A 25,315-nucleotide genomic window follows, 5' to 3' on the forward strand; every position below is an offset into this window, starting at 1 on the left:
TGTGTGTCCTGGTTTTGGGTATCATGATCATCTCCCAAAATAGATCTCCCAAAATAAAAGTGCCTGTTTTTAATAACAATCATGTGTGTCCTGGTTTTGGGTATCATCCACCAAAATAGATATATTTTTAGATGTTCTGCACAGCGGACAGGTGTTAATTATGTGTTTGGCAGACTGTTCAGGCTCACCACATTTATATACTGCATTCTTTAGATATTGTTCTATGGACACTGTAATAGAATAGAAGCAACACAGCACATATTTAAAGGTGTAGTGAAATGAAAACTTTCACACTTTTAGACCACATCCGTGGTCATCATAATGAGCATACCTGACAAATGATGCCAAAAACAATTGCACATTTTTCATGTTTGTGTATTTTTATATAAAAAGTCCATAAAGTAATTTTTTAATTACTTCCTTAAAATGAAAACGTACTGCATGATGACGTGTCAAGGCCCACATCAATAAAAGCCAATAAAAATGGGCTTCGCATCATCACTGTTTGGCATGGCCCTGGCCTGTACCATGTTGCAGAGTTTCGCGAAAACCGACTGCACGGTTCAGCCAGAACTGCTATTTTGGCAGAAGGAGAAAAAGAAAAAAACAATAAAGTACTGCTTGGTCCCTTAAAACACCCGATGTAGAATGAAATTATGAATCCACCCATCGAATGCACAGGGCTTTCAGGACTGCTTGGTCCCTTAAATATTCTACTTTTGACTCCTATGCCTAAATGCCATGGTTGTAGAGTGACCTCTTGTGTCATTAATACACTTGTGCAGGAGGGAGGATGTTGTTACAAAGCATGCCGGGAGATAGCCCTGGTCCAATGCTTACAGCGAGTGTCTCGCTGTAAGCATTGGACCAGGGCTAGCCGGGAGAAAGGTTTGAATTTCGACTAATTAAAATAATAATACTAATTTGAATGATTTGGCCATTTTCTTTGGGTCATGTGAAAGATTGCACTCTCTGAGTTGGTTTGGAAATGTTATGTAGCCTATTTGAAAAGTTTTGCATTTTTATCATTTAGCCTACCTGCCAACAACCTATGCACTATACGTTCACAAATTGCACCTTAATACATCCTTCAAAGATATAAAAAAAACAAAACAATAATAACAGTTTTAAATAAACCCCCCCCCCCCCCCCCCCCCACACACACACACACACACACACACACACACACCCACACACTCACAGAGAGTCGGTGGCCAGCTGGTGCCTCGTCGTGTCGCCAACAGTCTGTTTTCAATGAATTCCCAAATGAGAGCGGGGGGGGGACGATTGGCGTGAGAATAGCCGATCCGCAAGCCCACAAGTGCCCACAACGCGTCGCGGACGCGATGCGTTTTTTGATTGTGGATCGGCTATTCTCGGGGCGCGACACCGGCGTACGACAAGAAAGTGAGCCCGCTTTGCTGCTGACGAAGGCGGGCTGAGAGCAACAGCAGCACAAGGGGAATCACTCCAGTGTCAGCCAGGCAACCAGTCAGAGGAGAGAGAAGAAGGATTATATTAAAGGCTGCGTTGGCAACAGCAAGCAAGTGTGTTTGAATGAGTCTGTGCAACATTTTAGCCAAAAGTAAGTTTACATCGCGGGAGGAAGGAATCCCATTCAAGGGGTTTATTTATTTATGTAATGTTTTTGAGAGAGGAGAGGCGAGGGGAGGGATCGATCGAGGTCAGGCTTATTATTTTAAGGTGACGCGCTACGTGGATACTTGTTGCGGGCAGCCAGTGACTGTGTCATCTTCTTGCATTGCACACATGTAGTCACACACACTTGTTGGATTATTATTACGTTACGCTATATTAGACTAAAATGTCCCACCTTCCCACCTCATACAAATGACACATCTTTGATTACATTTTCCCATGCTGATCGCAGGTGACCATGGATATCCTTGGGGTTTAAGACCAGGGGGATTTGAGCCCAGAGAGGAGGAACATATAATCTTTGATATTGAATTGAAGTTGGACACTGGACAGTAATCAAAGTGCCACATTTCATTTTCATACCATGGACTACGGTGAAGTCTCCATCACGGCCACCAAACCACCCATAGGGTAAGTTTTCCCTCTAAACGTAAATAAAAACCTATTCAGGCTTAATAATAACCTAACAATAACATTTGCAAAGGCAAGGCCAGTTTATTTGTATAGTATGGCACATTTCAACAACAAGGGAATTCAATAAGCTGAACACAACATTAAGCAAAGTGATCACAAGTTAAGTTACAATTTTAATAGCTGTACTGCAGTTTATCAGTAGGCCAAGTTGGCCAACCTGATTCCCTGAGTGTCAGCCTACTACTTTGTTTTTTTGTTTTTTTGTTTGTTTGTTTGTTTATTTATTTACCTACTTACCTACCTATCTACTGTACCTACCTGTTTTTACACATACATAGCTATATTTGTCCACACACAAAAATAACATTAACAGCAGTGGTCAGTCAAACAGATTTTCTGTCCAGGCAGTGAGTCAAACAACAGAGAGAATTCCAGATTGGTTAACCTGTATGTGCTGCACTGACCTAACACAGTCTCAGTTTTGTCATACACAAACAGTAAGCACAGTAAGCAAAAACATTTTAGGAGGGTAAGCTAGCCAACAGGCTGGTCCATTACTAAACTTGCTGGTTGAATAACAACAACAACAACTGTGGCTACTCCACAAAAGTGCCTTTTGTTTTGTTTTGTTTGGGGCTCATGGCTCATGCTGCTATAACTGAATTTGGACCGTCTTCTTTGATTAGCCGTTAACTCATCACTTGATTCACATTGTGCTAGGACAATTCCCAGTGTTCATGTCAAAGAGTGTATAACCAAAATGGACTCTCAAGAGTTACAAAAGGATAAAGTGACAATGATGAATTTATACTGCATAGATGGCTTTGCAACTTCATATTCTGTACCTGCATGAAGAAGACTCAGCAAGGGAATGGATATGACACCCATTTTGTTTGCACCCTTTATTTTATTTGCATCCCCTGTGATAACTGTAGACCTTAAGAAGAGTAGCTTAGTAGATAGATAGTACTGTAGTTTCACTGTACAACATTATAATACAACCTCTAGCAATACATGAGTGATTTATTGTACTTGAACTGCAGTATAGTATGTTGTTGGTTATGAAGACCAGTATTTAGAGTTCTATAATCTGGTCATCATTGTATGTTTACAATGGATGGAAAGTACGTCCGTAGTCCTACAGGTCATCAAGCCGCCAATATTATGATGCCTTTTCCGGACAAGCACTTGCCCTCTATATATGCAAGCAAACGACATGAGAAGTGAACTCACAAAAACTTTAGCTCTTTTACCCCAATGTTTTTAATGTAGAAGTTACAAAATCATCTCATGTCTAAAGTGTGTAAACAGATCACCCAAAGCTATCCTTTGTAGTATGGCATACGGCTCTGGCTGTATATGTTACAGTGCTACAGAAAGTCATGTCTCTTTCCCACGCACTTATCCTTGACCAGCCATAGATCTGAACTACTTAAAGGCTGCTGCTTTCATACTATCTGCAACATGCAAGAGAGCACATGATAAATATACTAGTTATTTAAAGACACCAGTTGCTGAACACTCCCCCTGCAATCTTCACTCTCTCTGCCCCCCCTCTCTTGTCTGTCTCTATCTCTCTGTTTCTCTCTCTCTCTCTCTGTCTGTCACTCTAGTCTGAACTCTGAAGCTCATTGTTGTCATAAGTCAGTTCATCCTCATTAGAGCAGCACAGTAACCTGGCTTACTTAACTGAATCTTGTACAAATACAGAGAGCACATGCATTGTTCATTGGAACAATTATTATACAGTATATTTCTTTCCAGAAATGTTTTTAATTCAGTCCTCAATGAAACAAAATAGAGAAAGAAGTAAGAACAATGTATTGAATAAATGCCAGTATATTGCCCCACTTTGTGAGCCTTATTTTAGGACGTTATTATTTTGTGTCTGTTGTTCCCCAGCCATTGTACTGTTACTACTGTATATCACCTCCTCACTCTCAACTCTAAAAGTTTGTCCCAGCATTTGTTGTAAAGAACAGGTGCGGTACAACTAGAGTCATTAGAGCTGTACCATGTGAAGTCGGATGAGTGGGAGTTTGAAATGCTTTATTTACACGTGTGGCTGGGAGGGTTACTGTAGGCTATATTTTTGCTACTTTAATTGGAGTACTATTGTTGTATTTTTAATTGCATGGATTTGCATCCATTGCAAATGAAATTGACTTACAGTAACTAGTGCAGTGAGAACAGAAACCTGGATCTTTGGAAAACAATGGGAAATATGAAGGGTATTTTACTTTACTCATTCTTGTCTAACCTTTTCATTATCTATTGCATTTCTATTTACGTTTTATTACAACCAAATGCGTAGATGAGCTGAAGAATTAAGGTTTGTTCACTCTGACCTTTTCATTAAGTAGTCAAGGAGAGAGAGGAGGGGGGGGGGGGTGGGAGCTGAAGAAAGGTTCTTCTTAACCAGATGTACTGCAATAGAGACAGCCACTGGCTTTTAGGATAGATTTACAAAGTGGACTGGCCACAGTGTCACTTGGCATGGAGGCCAAAGCAGTGTTTCATCCTGTAAGTGTGTGACATTTCTGTCCATATAAATCACCATGACAACTCCCATTGTGCTGCGGATTCTCTCTTCCGTCATCAAGCAGGGAGTCACTTCTTTATTACATAGCCCGCTTACAGTGAAACACACAGCTCATATAAGCGCACGCACATATACACACGCACGCACGGTCGCGCGAGCGCGCACACGCACACAATGTACACAGGCACACAGCAAATACTCACACGCACATGTGCGTACGCAAGGCAAGCACACAAAAACAGATGGACCGACAGGCTGGATCAAAAAAGAGACGGCACTATGAAAGAAAATGAAACACAGTTGTATCTGAATAATAAATTCTTTGAAGTCCAAGCTGGCAGCCAGTAGATTCATCTTTGTGTGTGTGTGTGTGTGTGTGTGTGTGTGTGTGTGTGTGTGTGTGTGTGTGTGTGTGTGTGTGTGTGTGTGTGTGTGTGTGTGTGTGTGTGTGTGTGTGTGTGTGTGTGTGTGTGTGTGTGTGTGTGTGTGTGTGTGTGTGTGTGTGTGTGTGTGTGTGTGTGTGTGTGTGGCTGCGTGCGTGCATGCGTAGTATTGGAGAAGTAGACTAAGTGAAGGCTTACCTCCTAGCTTTTAGTTTTGCCAGACTGTAATTAAGGACTGCCACAACAGCCGGCATGTTTGCTACCTCAGACAAAATGACTGTTTGTTCCACAAACAGCAGCACTGATGGCAGAACTAGTCCACACACACTGCATGTTATTACAATTAATTTAGTTAATTGTAACTGCCTTGTAACTGCTAAGAACCACATTAGCTTACTTTATGGACGCAAATAAAATAAAAAACGTATTAGCGAGACTGACACATATTTAAATAAGTGTATTAGCATTGTTATGATACGTGTCTCCCAAATGTCAAGGACAGCAGCTTTTCCATTCATTTCAGTCATTTGAGAGACTCAGCTGCACTAAGGTGAAAATAATATTACTAGAATCATGTCAATATAGTCTAACAAGTCTTTTCTTGGTATTGAATATGACATGTCATGGATGGTCTGAGCCATTAGAATGACATAAAACATTTTTTAAAGAGTCATATTTTGGATATTGTTGTGAATTATTCTCAAAGTGGGGTCCAGGGACCCTCAGGGTTTCTCTGAGAGTTATGGAGGGCCTTGAAATAATAATAATAAAACGTTTTTTTGTATTACTGTAGTAAAGTGATGTTAGTTTACCCACATAGCTGTTATATAGGCATTATTGATATATACAATCTCATTGTGTGTAACAAAGCACCAATAGACATTCCCACAAGTAATTGTCAATATCAATAATTGTCCATATCGCCCAGTCCTAAATCACAGTATAAATGTATAATTACTTACTACAGCCTTACTACTAACAGTATATCATCTTCCTTCCAGCCATTATATACTCCAAAGATTATTTAAAAGGCAAAAGCTTACTCACTTCTTAAATGTTTAAAATGGTGTTTGTAGGTCAAGTTAATCTTAAAGTCTAAAGTCCATTGCATCCCTAATGAACGGAGATGCTCTGGCATTGAAATGTTGCATTCCTTTTTTTTCATTCTTCAAAGAGCTTTACAGACTTTTTTACAAGTGCTCATGACTCATGACTCTAATGAAGACGCAGTAGCGATGAAATGCGGTGAGTTTTATTTGCCCACATAAAAGGACTTGATTGTATCCGTGTGCTCCAGAACTTGGTTGATTATCCACCAACGCCCTCTTAGATGCCTTTAATGTATTTATCCTCACTCCACCTGCCTGCCCTGCATTCACACTCACAAGTCACAGACATTGCTCATGATTCTGATGTTTCTACATCAGTCGATAAAGTGTTTAATCAAATACAATAAGGCCTAATCAGTTCTTTGATATACTGATTTGTGTTGAACATCCACCTGGTGTTAGGCATGTCAGTTTATTTACTTCTACATGCATCTGCTTTTTATTTTTATTTGTTTTATTTTGCACTGTCCTTGCCTCTGCTGAAGGTCAACTCCACACTAACCAGATAAATGAAACCAACAAATAACAACCTTGTGACCTCATTCGGAAAACAGCACAAGATAGCCTCGTCCTTGAATCACTTCTTCGTGAAGTGCATATATGCGTGAAGAACTGCATACATGCTTGCCTGACCCTGTGTGTTAACATGGAGGCAATTAACAGTTCCATTAGCCAGTGAGTGGATACAACGTTTTAGTAGTATATTATGGATACATATCTGTCAGCTTAGCTAATACAGTTTCTTAAAATACTTTATACTACTGTAAGATAATGTTATCCTTCTGCACCAACCCTTTCCTGCCGGGGTCCCAAATGATGGGAGATTACGAGACAGACACAGATGCGGCCTTCCCACCCAGTGCTTCAAAGACACACCCTGCTCCATGTTTGCTGTATTTAGGTCCAGACCACAGGCTTTCAGGGTTTGTGTGGTCGCTCTATAGCTGAACTCTGCTGACTAAAGGACTTCCCTCCTGTTTTTCCATTTCCTTAGAGACTATTTGTATTTAGTGTACAAATTCCATTTTTAGGACAACCATTATACCCTCACATCTGGATTATCGATGTTTTGATGTTTTAAATATGTCAATTTGTTGTGTTTTGTAACTTTTGTTATGATATTTGTATTTAACTAATGGAGTGTGGTGGCAGTCTCTAAGGTGGGCAATATTGGTGAGTGCCCAACCCTACATTTTAAATATAGTGTGGGTGTTTGTAGATGGAATTCTTCCATGAGCTCTATAAACGCCCAACTGAGTGTATATTTGTTCAAAGTACACATTGACTGAATGTCCTAGAAATAAATTCAGTCACTGTAAACTTGCCTAACCTTTGTTCATTTTATGTGGTTGAAAGAGGTGTTAGTTTATGGTAGGTACAATATAAAATGCTGCAGCTGTTAAACTTTGTTCCACATAAATCCACAGTTTATGTTTTATCTTTAAAGCTATGCTGTTGAATGTCCACTAATAGCTCACATGAAGCACTAAGTAGACTTGAAGTTCTCTTCACTATGAAGTGCTATGATTGCCAGTATAGTAATATTACTAATATAGTATTCATCATGAGTGGGTTGAATATCTAGCAAGATGTTTGAGGAGTTTTCAAATATACTGTGTATACAGTATACCTTCAAATGTAGGTTTGTTTCAGCAGATTTCATATCATTTGAACCGACTGTATGTAGCATGCACTGTACAGTACAGTGTATCTGTCTGGGCACTTGTTATGCAGCTGGTCTGGGCGGCTCAGTCCTATTTGTGGAAACCTGCTGTCAGATGGTAGTCACCATGGAATGTGGGTTTGTGTGAGAGGAAGACATGTAGGCATTACAGAAGATAGGGATTACTCTCGCTCCCATTGCTGTACGTAGCAGTACATACCGCTGATAGGGAAAGGTCTCTTTTCACATTTAATATTTGAGGTGTCCTTTCCTCAGACCCCATTTTGAGAATGAGAACCACTGTTGTCTTACTGTAGCCCCTGAAAATATTCCTGAAAAGGCTGAGGACACGGATATTGAGATATTTCACGTGACCATGTCTAATCTAGCAATACAACTTTTCAGCTTTCTTTCCCCTAGCACTCTTATTCTGAGGGCAAATATTCTGAAAAAATATAAAATCTCAATGTGACACCTTGTGTTGTGAGTTTTATTTGCAAGAGAACATTGTACAGTGAAAAAAGGAGAACCAAACTGCATAGATCCCTGGTATAGAACCCTAGGGGAACTACAGTAGCCTATTGGGCTTAAGACAGTGATTAACTCTGAAAGTGTAAAAAACAAAAACAAAAAAGTAATACCCATATTGCGTCATTACTGTACTTTATAAGACCCTCTGATTTAAATTTTAACTCAGGAATTTGCAGCATATGTGCACTTCTATTCTTTAAAGACCATTCAACACAAGACTCATTATACAGTAAGTCATTCAATATGTGGTCTCCAAAGATATTAAAGCAGCATTACACTTGGGTTTTAAAAAGCTCCTTTCCTGTCTGCTAAAAAGAGCAACAAGAACCACTGGCAACAAAGTTTTTTCTCCACCCTTTGCTCCAGCAGGAGCTCTCTAATTGAAGGATCAGCTTGGGGAATAGATAACAGACTAATTGGTATTTTCCTGCTGTTCCACTCCTTCCATCTATCCTTCTCGCCTTCCTTGTCTCCGTCCCACCCCGTTCCTGTCCACCTGGGAGCTTTCTGAATGAAGAAGTTGGTGCTTAATACTGCAGGGAGCCAGTCTGTAATTCCATGATGTGGCTTGTGCACATGCAACTAGCAGTAATTGAGCTCCAAGATCTTAGGTACAGGTAATTAGTACCTTGTCACATCACTAAGTTATTTCTACTTTGTTTGCAGGTTAAAACATGTCTCAGGTTTGGCATTACAGTGTTAAAACTGATTCAGCAGGGGGAAATGGGCATACTGGGCCAATGTAGGCGAACAGGGAATTCATAAATAATTTCACAGTATTTGGTGTCTTCAAAATATATTATTCTATATTCTAGAGGAAATCTTTTTCTTCATGGAAACACTGGGCATGAGTGTTAGTGTACCAGTGGTCACAAGTGGACTGCATGACCTGTTCTCATACTGTATTATATTGGGACTGGGGAGTGGAGGAGACAAAAGAAGACAGTAGAATGAGTATTACTGTTAAGTGGATTTCTGTCCTTTAAGTAGGTGTGAAAGGAGAGACAGCTTGATCCCTGCATGCTGCTGAGTCAACCTGAGCTCATGACGCCATAGCCTGGATGTAAAGAACACTAACATTAGAAAGCAGGAGTGCTACTACAGGTGGCATAATTGGTCCCAGTGCAACAGTTCACCCTGGCACCTGAGAGCTTCTGTTGTGTTGATTGTCCCCTGGGCTATGTTACTGCTAGTCTTTTTTGTGTGGCATTTCTTTTTCTTTCTTATGTCTGGCTGTTTTCTTGTTCAGTAGATTGTAAAGAGGGATGACCTGGATATTTTAAGCCTAGTTCAGACCAAGATGAGGTGAAACCATTGTGGAGAACGTTGCGGAGACAAATGGCAGCAGTCTGAATTACCCCTTCATGAGAGATCTTTCTGTTCTTCTGACTATCTGGCTGCATGTTACCAATAATGTCCAGCCTGATAATCCAGTAATAAGGTTAATTCCTTAAACATTGCTTTGGTACAAGCTAGGTACATCAACAGTACATCTATCTTGCATACACATAGTCATTGGCTTTAGGTGCTTAAGGGGGGGGGGGGTAGGCTATGTATGTGTGTTTGTGTACAGCCTGTGCGTGCAGGAGGACTGTGTAGTGTGTACCATGGCATGATGAGGGATGGTAATGTTCGTGTCCGACATTTATTGAAGAACTTGTTGACAAAGCAGAGAGTCAAATGTACTACACTGTACTACACTGATCCACACTGATACTCCCCTGGCCATGCAACTCAGCAAAACCCCAACTGACAGACACTTATCATTGCAGCTCAATAGTATATGGATAATGTCATACTACAATGATGGAATCCATTTAGTAGCTAATTCTCTTTATTCATCCTTATTAACCGAATGAGATTGAATTTATTCTGGTTTTGATACCTTTTCAGGTACATTTTGTCACTTTTTGTACAGACTCATGTGCAATACTTTTCTAATGGCTCAACAGCAGGGAGTGACTGACCCATACTGTATCATACAGCATGCACTAGCAATGACATATCAGACAGCATGTACTAGCGATGATGTGGGTTTGAACTTTGCCCTATGCCATCGCCCAGCCATATTCAAAACGCTATGCATATAATCTTTTCACAGCACTTCCCCTCTGACCAGTGGAGTAGGGTGGGGTTTTTACTGTAACCACATGGCTGTGGGGTAATCTGAGTGTAGAGCACATAATTATGCTGAATTAGGAATCTGTGTCCCTAGCAACTGCAAACAAATGTCGGGCTGGTCTCGTATGTCTAACATGCTTCTGGTGGACATATTCTGTAGTGGGTGGGGAACAGTTAATCCCACTAATTGATGGAATTGATTGTAAAAAAATATAATAATTAATAATATTGTTTTTTTTATTAAATAACTGATTAAAAACAATACAGAACATAGAAGATCTACAGTACACGTTGCTCACTATGCGATGCAAATGTGTAAAATAGGACACACACACACACACACACACACACACACACACACACACACACACACACACACACAAACATTGAATTAACCTACTGTATAGGAGCAAGATTAAGTCGGATATTGGTTATAAAGTAATTTTTTTATATTTCCGGTTAACTGCCCAGCCCTGGTTTGCATGTACTGTACACTAGTACAATATGTGGCAATGTTCTATCATAAATACATGTACTGTAGCCTACAGTATGTGGCAAAGTTCTATCATAAATTTATACATGTACTGTACAGTATGTGGCAAAGTCCCATCATAAATTCACAGCTGCTTTGAAATAGAGGAGGACCCACCTTCCTAGTGGAGTGGTGTAAATATAGGTTGCTATGGGGACACCATGACAGTCAGTGGCATGCTAGCTAGGTAGCCTGTGGTGGTGGGCAGGGCAGTGTGTGTGTGTGTGTGTGTGTGTGTGTGTGTGTGTGTGTGTGTGTGTGTGTGTGTGTGTGTGTGTGTGTGTCGTGCGGTGTCACTGACTGACCAGGATGTTTATTATTCACAGTCTGTCAAGTAGACAATAGTCAAGTAAATGTTATTCATGAAGTCCATTTGAAACTCCAGTTGAGATTCAAAATAGGGGGGCTGAAAACTCTAGTCTAGAGTAGTGAAGAGAACTAGAGTGTGTTGATGTACACACGCAAGCGCGCGCACACACACACACACACACACACACACACACACACACACACACACACACACACACACACACACACACACACAGCCAAATTATTTATGAATATTACGTCATATAGAATAGACATTGAAGCTTCTTTTTCAATAATGTTGGCTAATGTAATAATATTTGGTATTACATCAGTGTATCAGTACAGTTGTTTAGGTAAGTTCACAGTGGTGCAGGTCTCTTTTGTAAAAGAGATTTCTGCTCTCAATGGGACTTCCTGGTCAAATAAAGGTCAATTAATAGTTTCCTGCCGTGTGTGATAAAGAAAGATTAGATTGTTTGCACTCCTCGTCTAGGCCTTATGGCTTTCTCCAGGATACCAATGCTATGTGGTGTTTCTCTCTCTCTCTTTCTCTCGCCAAAACGAGAGGAATATAGGAAAACTCAGCTACTGTACTAGTCTATGGCATTGTTGTACAAATCAGCTCTGATGTAATGGTTATTGTACTCCCACGCATGTTTACATTTTATTAAGCGGTGAGGTGTCCCTGAAAAGCGTCACATATTACATTTATTTTACAAAATTCTAATGTTTCAGATTGTTCTGGTCCCATTCATTGTTGGCATATTTTCAGGATGTTGGAAGCCATGTCATACTAGTGAATATAGGTCAGTGCATGGCAGGCTATTGGCCATGGACTGGCCTATTCCCAGTGGGCTCTCTTCATTAGAGGACAGTGGCTCATTGTTTCAGTGATCCTATTGGCTCACATGGAAGAGGCTCAGACAGGTATCCTCTCTTGTTCACTCTAACTGGTCGTCTGTCTCCCTGCTTGTCTGTCTATCTGACTGTCTGTCTCCCTGCTTGTCTGACGGTCTGTCCATCTGACTGTCTATCTCCCTGCTTGTCTGTCTATCTGACTGTCTGTCTCCCTGCTTGTCTGACGGTCTGTCCATCTGACTGTCTGTCTCCCTGCTTGTCTGTCCATCTGACTGTCTGTCTCCCTGCTTGTCTGACGGTCTGTCCATCTGACTGTCTGTCTCCCTGCTTGTCTGTCCATCTGACTGTCTGTCTCCCTGCTTGTCTGTCCATCTGACTGTCTGTCTCCCTGCTTGTCTGACGGTCTGTCCATCTGACTGTCTGTCTCCCTGCTTGTCTGTCTATCTGACTGTCTGTCTCCCTGCTTGTCTGACGGTCTGTCCATCTGACTGTCTGTCTCCCTGCTTGTCTGTCTATCTGACTGTCTGTCTCCCTGCTTGTCTGACGGTCTGTCCATCTGACTGTCTATCTCCCTGCTTGTCTGTCTATCTGACTGTCTGTCTCCCTGCTTGTCTGACGGTCTGTCCATCTGACTGTCTGTCTCCCTGCTTGTCTAATATCCGACTGTCTGACTCAGCCAATTAAACCCTGTGACCGAGGTCTACAGTATACTATACTTGGTCCCCTCCTTTTTACCCTCTACACCAAAAATCGTTGCTGAAAATAGCAGATGCACTGCAACGACAATGCATTGCAACGACAATGTATATGCCTCTGTCAGCCATATTAAATGATTATTTCAACAATATTTTGAGGTACAGACTCTCTCTCTCTCTCTGTCTTTCTCTCATGGATTCTTGTGCATCGCTTCAACAACTTCACTTTATATGAATGTTTATTAATGTGTTACTTCCTCATGGGGCGATATCTTTAGAGTTGGGACATCAGTGACTGGAGTCTGGAGATGATCAGATGCTTCACATGACTTGCTTGGATATTTTCCGTCTGCAAAATGTAGAGGCTGAATTTGTAGGCGACAGGCTAATGATTACTTTACAACATTCCATAAATGTTTTCTTTAGACACATTAATGAAATGGTAGGAGATGGGATTGAATAACAGCTCTAAGAGTGTTTTAAGCTAACTACCTAGATTTATAACACCAAAAAAGAAGCTTACGAGCATTTATTCTTTGATACTAGAAGAGCAAAAAGGAAGCCTTGGTTTTATGTCACACAATGTAATTATTAACGACTGGAATTCTCAGTATAGGATTTGACATGTAAGTTTATTAGTTTATGTCTAAACAGAATAGCTCCAACCACTCTTCTAAACTCTGTCTCCAACTTCAGTCCAGGTCTCTTTATACAACACTCTCCAAAAGAAAAACCTGCAGTAATATATTCCATTATTTTCCTAAGAGCCTTCCACAGAAGGAACATTTATGCAGCGTTTCCATGGCTAGGAAGAATGCAGGCAGACAGTCAGTTACTGTTTCTTTCCACAGTTATATGCTGTCCTCTTCTGTCCTCGCAGAGTAATACCTCAAAGTATTTCATACACTAGACCAGGGATTCCCAAACAATCTCTGAAGGCTAACTCATACTTAGTCACATGACTCACAGTCACACAACACTTTCAACAAGTGTTACTTGAAAACAGGACTTATCCAATTGCACAATTTTGCACATCTAATCACATCTAATCAAGATAACTGTTGGCCCACTATCCAAAACACGTCATTTATATATGGGCACCTTAGTTGGCAAAGCCGGTACACGCGCACTACGCACACACACACACACACACACACACACACACACACACACACACACACACACACACACACACAGGTAAACAACAACATTATTTGTTAATCGAACCGGATTCAATCAATAATAAAGAATCTATACAAAATGTAAACAAAACAGTGACAAGATTCGCGATGTGCCGCATTGTGAGTTTGTAGATTGGACATTTTCACAATTTCTTTGCACAAAATTAGAACAAAATTCCCTATCTACAAGCTCACAACATGTCATCATCCAATCTTGAGCTTGTGAGCTCTGTTATTTTAGCTATTTTTTTAAACTTTGAAAAGACAATAATATTTTGAAAAGTCCGGTTTTTTTCCCGGTTTTAGAAATAAAGTTTCCACCTGACAGCGACGATATTATGTCTCGTCTCCTGCCTGTCCGTATGTGTCAGTTTAGTCACTGTCCGTCTGTCTCTCTCTGTATGAGTCATCCGACTAAAAATGAAAGGGTAGTAGGTTGAGAGGAGGGGGCAAGTATGGTGTTTAAGTGGTTAAAGATGGAGTGCCGTGATCTTTTCCCACCGTAAAACCTGATCATCATGTATTATTATAAGGAAGATTTTTTTTTAAGAAAGTGTACTGTATTTGTTAAAATGTTTATGTGGACATGCGGCCCACAAGTTTATTAAGTATGCCTGGTTTGCCTGGAGGGTGGTGATGGGTGGTGATCCACCTGAACTGAAGCTGCACCCACAGCTGTTGTATGATAAAGGGGAGGGGGTGATATTGTGATGTCACTATATCACAGTTTTTTTCATTGGCACGTTTGACTGTCGAGGTTTCAGCCCTAAAAACCCTAAATACAAAGGGAAGACATCATTGCACATAACAACCACACCAATGGGTCTAATGAAGTACTGTCACCTCTTAAACATGTGAGAAACTGGGAAAAAAATCACAGCACTACATCTTTAAGATCTGCAGCATCCATAATAACAGCCAGGTTTGTGACCTGCAGTGCTCACTGGGTTCAGAGAAAGTTAATTCAAATAGGGTATCCTTCCTGCCATTAGCGCATACTAAGGATCTGAGTCTTGTCTTTGTTCAGCTGTAGAAAGTTTGGTGACATCCAGTGGTTCGTGTCCTCATTAACAGTTTTATTTCCCAGGGGGAAAGTTAGACTTTTCACATAAGACCTACAGACAGAAACAGAGAAAGATGATTAAAGGGACACGTCATCCTTTTTGCAAAATAATATATGTTAATGACACTTTCCTGGGCTCACTTCCTTCCTGGACTACTTCCCATATTGCTTTGGTGCACTGCTCCTCCTTGTCGATAGGGGGGAAGGCTGTAAAACCACATATTATACACATAAAGACCCCCCAGGAAAGTGTTCTAAATCTTCTAAACGTCATTAAGTGTCCCTTTAAGAGTATGTAGAATTATTACAGTATATCATCCTCAGGTAGCTATACAACCCAATTTTCTACCAATGTTCAATGCTGCTATAAAAATAAAGAAAAGTGACAACTTAGGTGTTCTGAAGAGCACTCAAGGGCTTAGATGAGCAACCTTTTCTGTTACAATGAGAAGCCAATATGAAAACAGATAATAGTTCTCTTGGTTGCCGCTGGTTTGTCGAGTGGAAAGAACAGTGTGGTTCTGAAATGTCCATTTGTAACCTTGTGTGTGCAACGTGAGTGTGTGTGTGTGTGTGTGTGTGTGTGTGTGTGTGTGTGTGTGTGTGTGACTGTGTGTGTGACTGTGTGTGTATACGTGGTTCAGTGTCAGCCCATTTGTAACCCAGTCACTGTGGAGTCTCAGCTCTTACAGCCAGCAGAGAATCTGAGTTTCCTGCTCTTCATTTTCTCTCTCTCTCTCTCTCTCTCTCTCTCTCTCTCTCTCTCTCTCTCTCTCTCTCTCTCTCTCTCTCTCTCTCTCTCTCTCTCTCTCTCTCTCACACACACACACACTTTCTCAATTTCTCTCACTCTGTTTGCTCTCACCTTGTCCCACTCCACTCTGTGGGAGAGTAAGCTTTTCGTAAAGGACTCTTTGTATGTTGTGTGTGTACATGTAGTTTGTGTGCGTGTGCGTGCGTGCGTCCATGCGTGCATGAGAGACTGAGATGATGACAAAAACACAAACTCTCTCACACCACACAAATGCATGTATGCTGAGTGCTGACTAACGGTGAGTCCATACAAATGAAAAGTATACACACTACGGTATGTAGTACTACAGTATGTATGGCATATCTTTGTTACATTACTCCATTAGAATTTCTTTACTGATGTTTTGTTTTATGAAGTTAGTGAATAAGAGTTATGCCATTCGAGTAAACATCTATTACAACTTTACAACTTATACAAAAACAAAATTTGATTGTTTAAAAAATACTCTTTATTTGTATGGCTAATACATAGCATGGGTTAAAGAAAACACATAAATTGCGGCACACTGCTGGCCATCATCCTGGTGTTTTTTTTAACGCTTGCTATGCATTTTTCCTACACACATTATAGGCAGATTTTTGTTCCCATAATAAGATCACCATGGTCACTATCTTTTCTTTTTAATCAAACGTTATCCCCTGGATAAGTAGCACCTTCCTGGATTTTACACATCTTCCAAAATAATAATTAAAGGACCACTTTTCAGCCTATCTTCATATAATTGGTCCTCACTAATTAGCATGATAAAAATATTTTTTTCTACTCAGTCTGTGTCTCATAGGAGGGCTGTGGGCAGTTCAGAAACTTGTCCACCAGTGACATTATCGATGGGGAATCTAAGCTATTACTAACGGCAGGCTTTCTATTCCTGAAAAGTTCCAATGCGAAAATGGAAGCCATCGTTCTCATAAATAAAAATCTGAATATATATTTTAAAATAATCTTGTTTAAAAAAATCTGCTTAACAATGATGTCACTGGTGGATTATTCATAATGATTTACAATGAGAGAAAAATGATAATTAATAATCTGTTTTTAATTAACATTTTTTTATCCCACAATTTTGGAACAAATTTTTTTCACCCGGTACCATTTTCCTAAACTGTAATCCTGGTTGCTACCAACCTGCCAACCTGGGGAGAACCCTGAATTGAGCTCATGCTTCCTTCAATGCATGAGGAGTGAGCAGGCCGCTTCTTATCACCTGACAGGGGGGAGTATGTGGATGTTATTCCAACCAGTTCCTTTCCCCTCCATCAGGCTCCCCAGTTGACCAGGGGGAGGCAGCATTACCACCATGATTATGGCATGTTCTTTGTGTGTACCTGTATAGGGGACACGGGGAGAACATGCAAACTCCACACAGAAAATCTGTTGTGTTGATTAGATGATAATTGAAATATGATCGATGTCTCAACAGTGATTATCAGTATGGCACAATGATCAGCACACAGGGGCCACTTTCTCCTTTGCATAAAGGGTCAATGACACTGTTGGTGCTGCAGTTAGCTGATATCCGACTTAGTTGTTAATTGTTAACTTTAGCCAGGCTAGAGTCCACTAACTCTGCTATGTTCATGGGCATTCCTCCTTCACTCTTCGCTCCATTTCATTGGACTAAGCGGAAATGTCTTAAAGGATGGAATAAACATATGCTACAAGCTAATGGAATAAGCGAAAGTCTTTTGCACTAGACACATACACACATGCGCTTGGAGTCGAAAATCCTTTGGCCTGGTTCTGTAAACAGACTGATGTATGACACTTTTGGAACACTTAATCAACAAAACAAGGACTGTTATTGACGTGAGTGGAATGTTATTATCTAAAGTTAATATTTAGAGAAGATAGGTTGGGGTGTGCTGAATTGCTGCACACATAGAATAGAACAGATATTAATCATTGCAAGCTGTATTGTGTTTGTTTAACGTCAAATCAAGTACAGTTTTGACAAATCAGTACAGATGACACAGAGCACTTTGATTGAGCACTGACTTAAGAGATTTTTTATTTTTATGGACAGTACTGTGACAGCAGTGAATGAGATAGTGGTTGTTTAGGTATGTTCAAACTTACCACTTTAGTTTATAAAGTGTTGCGATACTAATATACCACTGTGAAGCCAGATGAAGTCTGGCTCCGCGAGGCTAACACAGTATGCAAGCTTACAGTATTCTTTTTAGTCAATTACCGGTAGTTGTTTTGAGGATGTCACAATCTATCTCTCAAACAGATTCTCTAAATGCCCAACTTATTTAAAAAAATCCAAATCTCATTAGTCATATTGTAAACAAACACTGATGGGAAAAACTACACCAATTAATGTGAAAATTGTACTATTGATTTGTTAATACTTAAGTTATTTCACTCAATTAAACCATAAATGAATAGATTACAGGTGATATGATTAAAGTACCACTTCACCGCTTTTCAACCTACCTTCATATAATTGGTCCATGATAAAATGCCACAATTATTTTCTACTCGGTCTGTGGCTGTGAGCAGTTCAGAAACCTGTCCACCAGTGACATCACCGATGGGGAATCCAAGCGAATAGAAACTGCAGGTTTTCTATTCCTGAAAAGTTGCAATGCGATAATGGAAGCCATCATTCTCATGATAATAAAAATCGAAATATTTAAAAACAAGAAATTATGACAGACATATTATTACCATCACAATGCACACGGAAGGAAGACAGTTGACTGGCATAGTATAGTAGGCTGCTGCTGCTATATCATTATCACATGAAGTTATAGCATGATGTCGACCTAAATGGTGGTATATTTGAACAAGGATAGGATGATAAACAAGCGCTGTCCGTTGTGCATTTGTCCCCTCCCCCCATTTTTTTAACCTTGCGGCCGTGGTTAGATGTTCTATTGTACATGGCAGACCTAACAAGCTCACGGTAATGAAGTTTCAAAGATGTATGCACATAGCGCAAATGGCACATGACTGAGGCATGTATGTAATAGACGAACAACACACATTTGTGCAAGTTGAGAAATAAAAGTGACGTGTGGTAACTGGTGAATGTCCACATCACTTGGCTGTCGTTTAATTTCCACATGCATGCGTGCGTTTAATTTCCACATGCATGCATGCGTTTAATTTCCACACTGTTCATGGCGTGCAGACGATGGGTTGTTGCTTGCTGTGTAGTGTTGTGACTGTGGTGTTCATGCCGTTGATTGCTGTCCCATTGGCCAGAGGGCAGCCAGACGAGGCCAATGAGATTTTCAGGGCTAGGTCGCTAATATAAGTACATTTTATGAGCTGTGTTTGACCAGCAGCTAAAGCACCTGGTAAAAATCTTGTTTTAAAAAAAGAATCTGCCTAACGATGATGTCACTGGAGGGCGGTGGGTTTCTGAACTTCCCATAGCCCTCATATGAGACACAGATTTTTTAGTGGTGCAACCACTCCTATCGCCAGCTATGGCCGCAAGCAGACTGTCACGCACGTTTTCGGCTGCGCACAGTTTTTAGACAGCTGGTGGATGGAAAAGAAGCTCCACCCCCGCGCCCGACTGACGTGGAGGTGGAGCTTCTTTTCCATCCACCAGCTGTCTAAAAACTGCGCAGCTGCTGTGCGCAGCCGAAAACGTGCGACAGTGTGCCTCCGCTGTATGTGTGTCCCTGGGTCCCTGTGTCTGTCCCTGGCTGGCTGTGTCCGAGCACGAAAAAAGCTTTTGGTTGGTTTTCACAAACAAGTGTCACTGTTGTGCAGCCCAACACACACACACACACACACACACACACACACACACACACACAGAGTTGCAACACTCACTTCACATGGGTGTGATTTTCTTATTTGTGTGTGACCTCATATTTTTGTTCTTGTGTGTTGTAACGTGTATGATAGTAAACAATGTTCACTGATAGATAGGTAGCTTCAGTGAACACTTGTTTAAACCTGAATGCAAAAAGGGCAGGCATTTCTATTCAGACGTGAATCTTAATTGGAATCAATGAGTTGCTTTCACCTTTTTCACGGTTGTATTGTACTGGTTAACTAATATGGAAATCATTCACCTACTCCTTTAAGCCACAATTATGGGTCTAGATAGTTTTTTCAGGGAAGTAAACACAATAGCTGGTAGTATCAGACAGTATGTGGCCACACAAACATTTATTTATTTATTGGTTGTTTAAAAATCACACACGTGTGAAGTGAGTGGTGCAACTCTGTGTGGGGTCCCCGTGGGTCCGCAGAAGTTCCAGACCCACAGGAACGCGGCCAGGGTGCCGGTTCTGGCGAGCCGCCCCACGTCCGAAACAGTCAAGAAATGACAGAGTTACCGTGTGGTAAGGCTGTCCCAGAACATTCAGGGTTCGAATGTTCGCTCGTTAGGGTTGGCACTTGAATCTTAATTAATGGACTTGAACCATTCGTTTTTTTGTTTGTTTTGTTTTTATATTAAATAATGTATTATTATTTTACTCGAAAATATGCGATATGCATAATAACGGTACTATGTTCATGTTGTGTTTACAATAATTTGAAAGTCCTGCATGGCAGCAGAAGAGACACACACAGTGACACACACACACTCAATGTGCTTCTGAGAGTAGCCTACACAGGTGGAACAAATTAATGAAAGAGAGACAGCTAACGAGCATGCTACACTCTGTCTTAGCAGCCTGCCAGCAAGCTTACAGAGACATTGGGAAGCATTTTTGATGAGCTCACATATCAGCTGTTTTCGTGGAGCACATGTCAGAGCCACTTGACGCTCTGTGTGTGTGTGTGTGTGTGTGTGTGTGTGTGTGTGTGTGTGTGTGTGTGTGTGTGTGTGTTGGGAGAGAGAGATTGATAAAGAGAGGGCGCTGCGCTCTCTTCAGCGCTGCGCTAATCATGTTCAAGCAGGGGGGCAGTCAGACAGATATTTTGTGAAGCCACTGAGGAAATCGGGATTTCCTGAAAGTTCATATAATGGCCTGTTGTGGCGCTGTCATTGGACCCAGAAAAACCCATAGCCCCATAGAAGTCCCCGCTTTGTCCATATTCTTTACAGTCTATGTGTTCAAGGCGGATATCTGAATTGCAGCCTGGTTAAAAGCACTCAGAGAAATTAATGAATTAGAAACAAATGGTCCGGATGTTTGCTCGAAAATTCCTGACGAAGTTCGAGTCCTAAAAACAGGGCTAGGGTACAGCCTTACCATGTGGGGGTCCCCGGGGGTCCCTGGGGGGTACCTGATACAACCAGACCCTCCGGAATACCGCCAGGAGGCTGGCCCGGTTCCGGCGAGCCACCCTGCGTCCGAAATGGTTGAGAAACAGAGTTACAAACCAAACTATTTTCGTGCTTGGACAATTGACAGACAGACCCAGGGGCAGACAGACAGACCCAATAGGCCAATAGGCCATAGGGCATATCCTGTGGAGTCCATGCTACTATCAACATTTCAAATCTACTTTCTAATATAATCTCTTAACAAAAACCTTTGTGTGGCACTGTAGTATGATCAAGTAGGGAATTAGTTCATGAATAAACACAATATGTTAAGATAAGAGGTTTCTGCCCGACAGACACAACATCACCTAATAAATAATGTTCCTTTCAATTCAATCCAGGAGGAGTATGAAGCCGCGAGCCCCCCCTCCACCCCCTGAACCTGCCCCACGACACATCTTCAGAAACGCTGTGCCTGATGGGGGAGGGACAGGAGGCACAGACACCAAGGAGAACGTCCTAAGAGCCACCGTGGAGGTGCTCCTCACCTTGCCAAATGGATACCAGGCTACACTTACCGAGGATGGCAGGTGAGGGGGATAACAAGTGACACACACTTTGATTTTGCCACGTGGTTGACTACAAGGAATTGTACCGTTTAAACTCCATGTTTATCACGGGTGTAGAATACTTTATACTGTACATTCAGGGCTGCAGCCATCGCTTATACAGTATGCTTTGGAATTATTCAATCAATTATTCTTTTGATTATATGACCAACCACAGTCCTCCAAATAGACCAAATCAAGAAGCATGCATTTTCTAAATAGCGGTATATAATTTTTCAAGATTTATTATGTATTAATGAATTGCCGCAAAAGAAAATGTAATAGATTTTGACAATTGTCTAAATTGATTAGTCTGATTAACCACACATCTCAGTCGCCACAACTGATTTCACTCATCTGGATTCCATTGAAGCCAGTGTGTCTGCGCACCAAAAATAGCAGATTTACAAGTTCACAACACGTCGCAGTGCGACGTGTTGTGAGCTTTTAGACTGGCTATTTTCGGTCATTAGCTATTTTAAGATGAAAGAGTATTTGAAGTGATCAAAACAAGGAATAGAATACAAATTTAAAAACATCTTCCAGAAACATGAATGGTCAGAAATGTCATGATTTCACCGGCTGGTCGGCCTAAAACATTACATTTTCAGTCTTGAGATTTTATTTTGCTAATAAAAAAATGAAATATTTTGCAAATTGCTGACATTGCCTACTGTAACAATCACAGTTGAAATGAAAAACGCTTGATGGATTGATGGTCAGACAATGTGGATAGGTGGTCTTGAGCAAGCTTTTTGGAGTGACAGGTAGTTAAGGCATGAAGGTAGGTAGATACAGTGGCTGTATATCTATATCTGTAGATACCTACCGGTATTCATATTTTGTTTGCCTTTTGTTTTTACACCTTCACTATTTTCTGAAAGAGCCAGTAATTCTGGTTATTTCAAGGACAGCTAAACCGACAACTAGCTACTGTACCATCAACGCAGTGATACGATTCATCCCCATCTGTGATTTGAGAGACAACGAATCAAGCGTTGTTGGTTTTTGGGTCTATTTGAGGAATGTTCAAGATCATACATGTGGAATGATCCCTTTCCGAGCTTTGTCCCTGGGAGAGGACTTATGCAAAGCTGACCTGTCGTCACTCCATGCCCCTAATAAGGTTCTGTCCTCTGGGGCAGAAAATCAGGGACACCATCGTGGCATAGAAAACAAGGGGCTCTGTTCATAATGACCATGCAATGTAGGTTAGCGGGTGCCATGTGTCGCTCTGGACTCAAGGCCCATCGGCCGAAATACAGTACTCTGTACTCTCTAAACTAAATTTACTTTAAATATTATTTGACTGCACTCGTAGGTGAAGCTTTCTTAGTAAAACAATTGCTACTTTTTGTTTAACTTTAGTTTTTTTCCTCTAAAATGTGTATATCTATTATATATTGGAGAAGTTGTACCCAACACATGGCAAGGAACCCAAAGCCACGAACAGCTACGTCGCTACTGCAACGCCCACAACACCGTCTTACACACTACACTCACACACACTCACACGGGCAGTGACGTCACACACTTACCCTTCGCAGTGTTCGGGACCTATCTCCTTTAACCACGCTACTTACACACACTACAACTCGCTTACAATTCGCAAACCTGGCAACACTGCCCTGTCTTCTAATAGGCCCACACCAGGCCCGCCCCCACACTAGCTTTCACAGTCTCAGAATCTCATCTCCCGCAGGAGAAGAGAAACAAGGAAGAGGAATTGGAGCCTCACGATTTTGCTTATTCCTTCTAAATCTCTGTATTTAAAATATCACTGACACAGCGAATCCCTTAGTTACATCAACATTGTTCTTTGTCAGTACTTGGTTCGTGCCTAAATATTAACATTACACATATCGCTTTGGCTATTTTCGCCTGACAGCCAACTGCCGTGTACACATACACACGCCTGCACGCACACGCACGCCTGGCATGCACACACACACACGCATTCCTGGAAACAACGATCTCTCTCTCTCTCTCTCTCTCGCCATGCCACACACACACACACACACACAGGAATAGCCATGCAGGCTATACAGCGGCGAGACAGGGCGTTATAATCTTGAGTTTCATTAAATAACTGTCTTTCTCTGCACGCACACGTGCGCACACAACATTATTCAAGTGAAATGCGTAACGGCGATAGTGTGTTTTGGACAAACAGGCTAGCATTGGTGTTGCGCCTCAGTGTGGCCGTATAGGTAATGTGCAACCTCTTCCAGAGAGAGATGGAGACACTAAATCTCAGCTGGAGAAACATGTTTGCATGCATGCATCGCTGCCTTGCATGCTGTGTGCTACTGTTGAGTCTGTCACTTACTTTGACTGATTTATGGCATTGTCTTTCTGTTAAAATCCAACTATGTTAATTTAAGACCTCTGGACATATAGGTCATTGTTTATTAACTGTGCACACGTGTAGCCTATTGTATGTCAGACTGTATGTCTGTCCCACAGTCACAATCCTTTAGTAATTAGGCTGTGTAAATATTCACACTACTTTTACAATGCGTTGTCAACACGTGCTGAGTTGACAAAGATTGACAGATTTCGGAGAAGACTGATAGTTTATCCTTTAGTAATTAGGCTGTGAAAATATTCACACTACTTTTGGATTTTCAGGCCCGGCGCCACGGGGGGCAAAGGGGGTATATGGTTACAGACAAAACAATGGTACATTTCCAGGCATTCAATTAAATTCCATTGCTTGAAAGGAAGGAAGTAAGAATGATCTCCCATCTAGAACTGGAAAAACAACATTCCTCACCTATAGGCCATCCTTGGGGTGGGGAGGGGTGCTAATGTCATTGTTGCAGTGGTCAGGGTGCTTAAGTGGGCAGCTACTGTAACTAGCCAGGGGTGCTAATGTCATTGTGCTGTGTGTGGTCAGGGTGCTTAAGTGGTCAGCTACTGTATCACTTTTTGTTTATTTAGGGGTGGGCAGCGTAGTCTCTGGCCACGGTTCATCATGGTAAATAAAGTTGAATACCATGGGCACCGTGCTGAAATACTGTGTATGTGACACATTTTCTGATAGCAGCCAGTGATAACAGTTGATCCTTGACTTTCAGGTGTGTCATGACTCATGACTGGTTAATAGGTGTCATAAGATGACATAAACAGGTGATACACACATGGGCTGTTCCCTCTTCATAACAACCAGCCATTAGGTAATTTATGACTTTAAGCATAATGCTTAGTAATGCTTAATAATAACACCAGTGATACTGTACAAACACTAGCCTAAACTAAAACTGTAAAATAAAATAAATACTGTTTTCTAACACAGAAACAACAATACATAGAAGCAGGCCAGAATTTGGTTTTCATCCAACCTTAACCGAATCTGTGCCAGAACGAGATGAGCAAGTGAATAGCTACTGTACTCCACTGTGCCATCCACAAGATTACGAGATTTAAAAAATATATTTCTATTCATTTATTTATTTTTTACTCACATGTTAGACAGCCTACATAAGGATCTGACGTGCATTCGCCCGCGTGCACGATTATTACTCCTTTTTCTGCTCAAAATGAGACAAAATCCAGTGTTTGTGAGGTTATAATTCCATGATCAAAATCGTGGACCAAACGACTCCATTATCCCCCACAGCTTAGAGGGAAGCCTCACTGTAGTGT

At 41.1% G+C, this 25,315-nt stretch overlaps 1 protein-coding gene across 1 annotated transcript in view; it reads left to right on the forward strand.

Moving 5' to 3' along the window:
• The first annotated feature begins 1,248 nt into the window (after positions 1-1,248).
• cobl (cordon-bleu WH2 repeat protein) overlaps positions 1,249-25,315 on the forward strand; it is a 90,361-nt gene continuing 66,294 nt past the window's right edge. The window contains 3 exon segments of the mRNA XM_080768883.1: positions 1,249-1,585; positions 1,892-2,070; positions 21,461-21,649. Coding sequence (XP_080625009.1) covers positions 2,024-2,070; positions 21,461-21,649 — 236 coding nt within the window. The 5' untranslated portion in view covers positions 1,249-1,585; positions 1,892-2,023.

Source organism: Protomyctophum bolini (genome assembly GCF_963924005.1).
Source record: "Protomyctophum bolini genome assembly, chromosome: 7".
NCBI lineage: Eukaryota > Metazoa > Chordata > Actinopteri > Myctophiformes > Myctophidae > Protomyctophum > Protomyctophum bolini.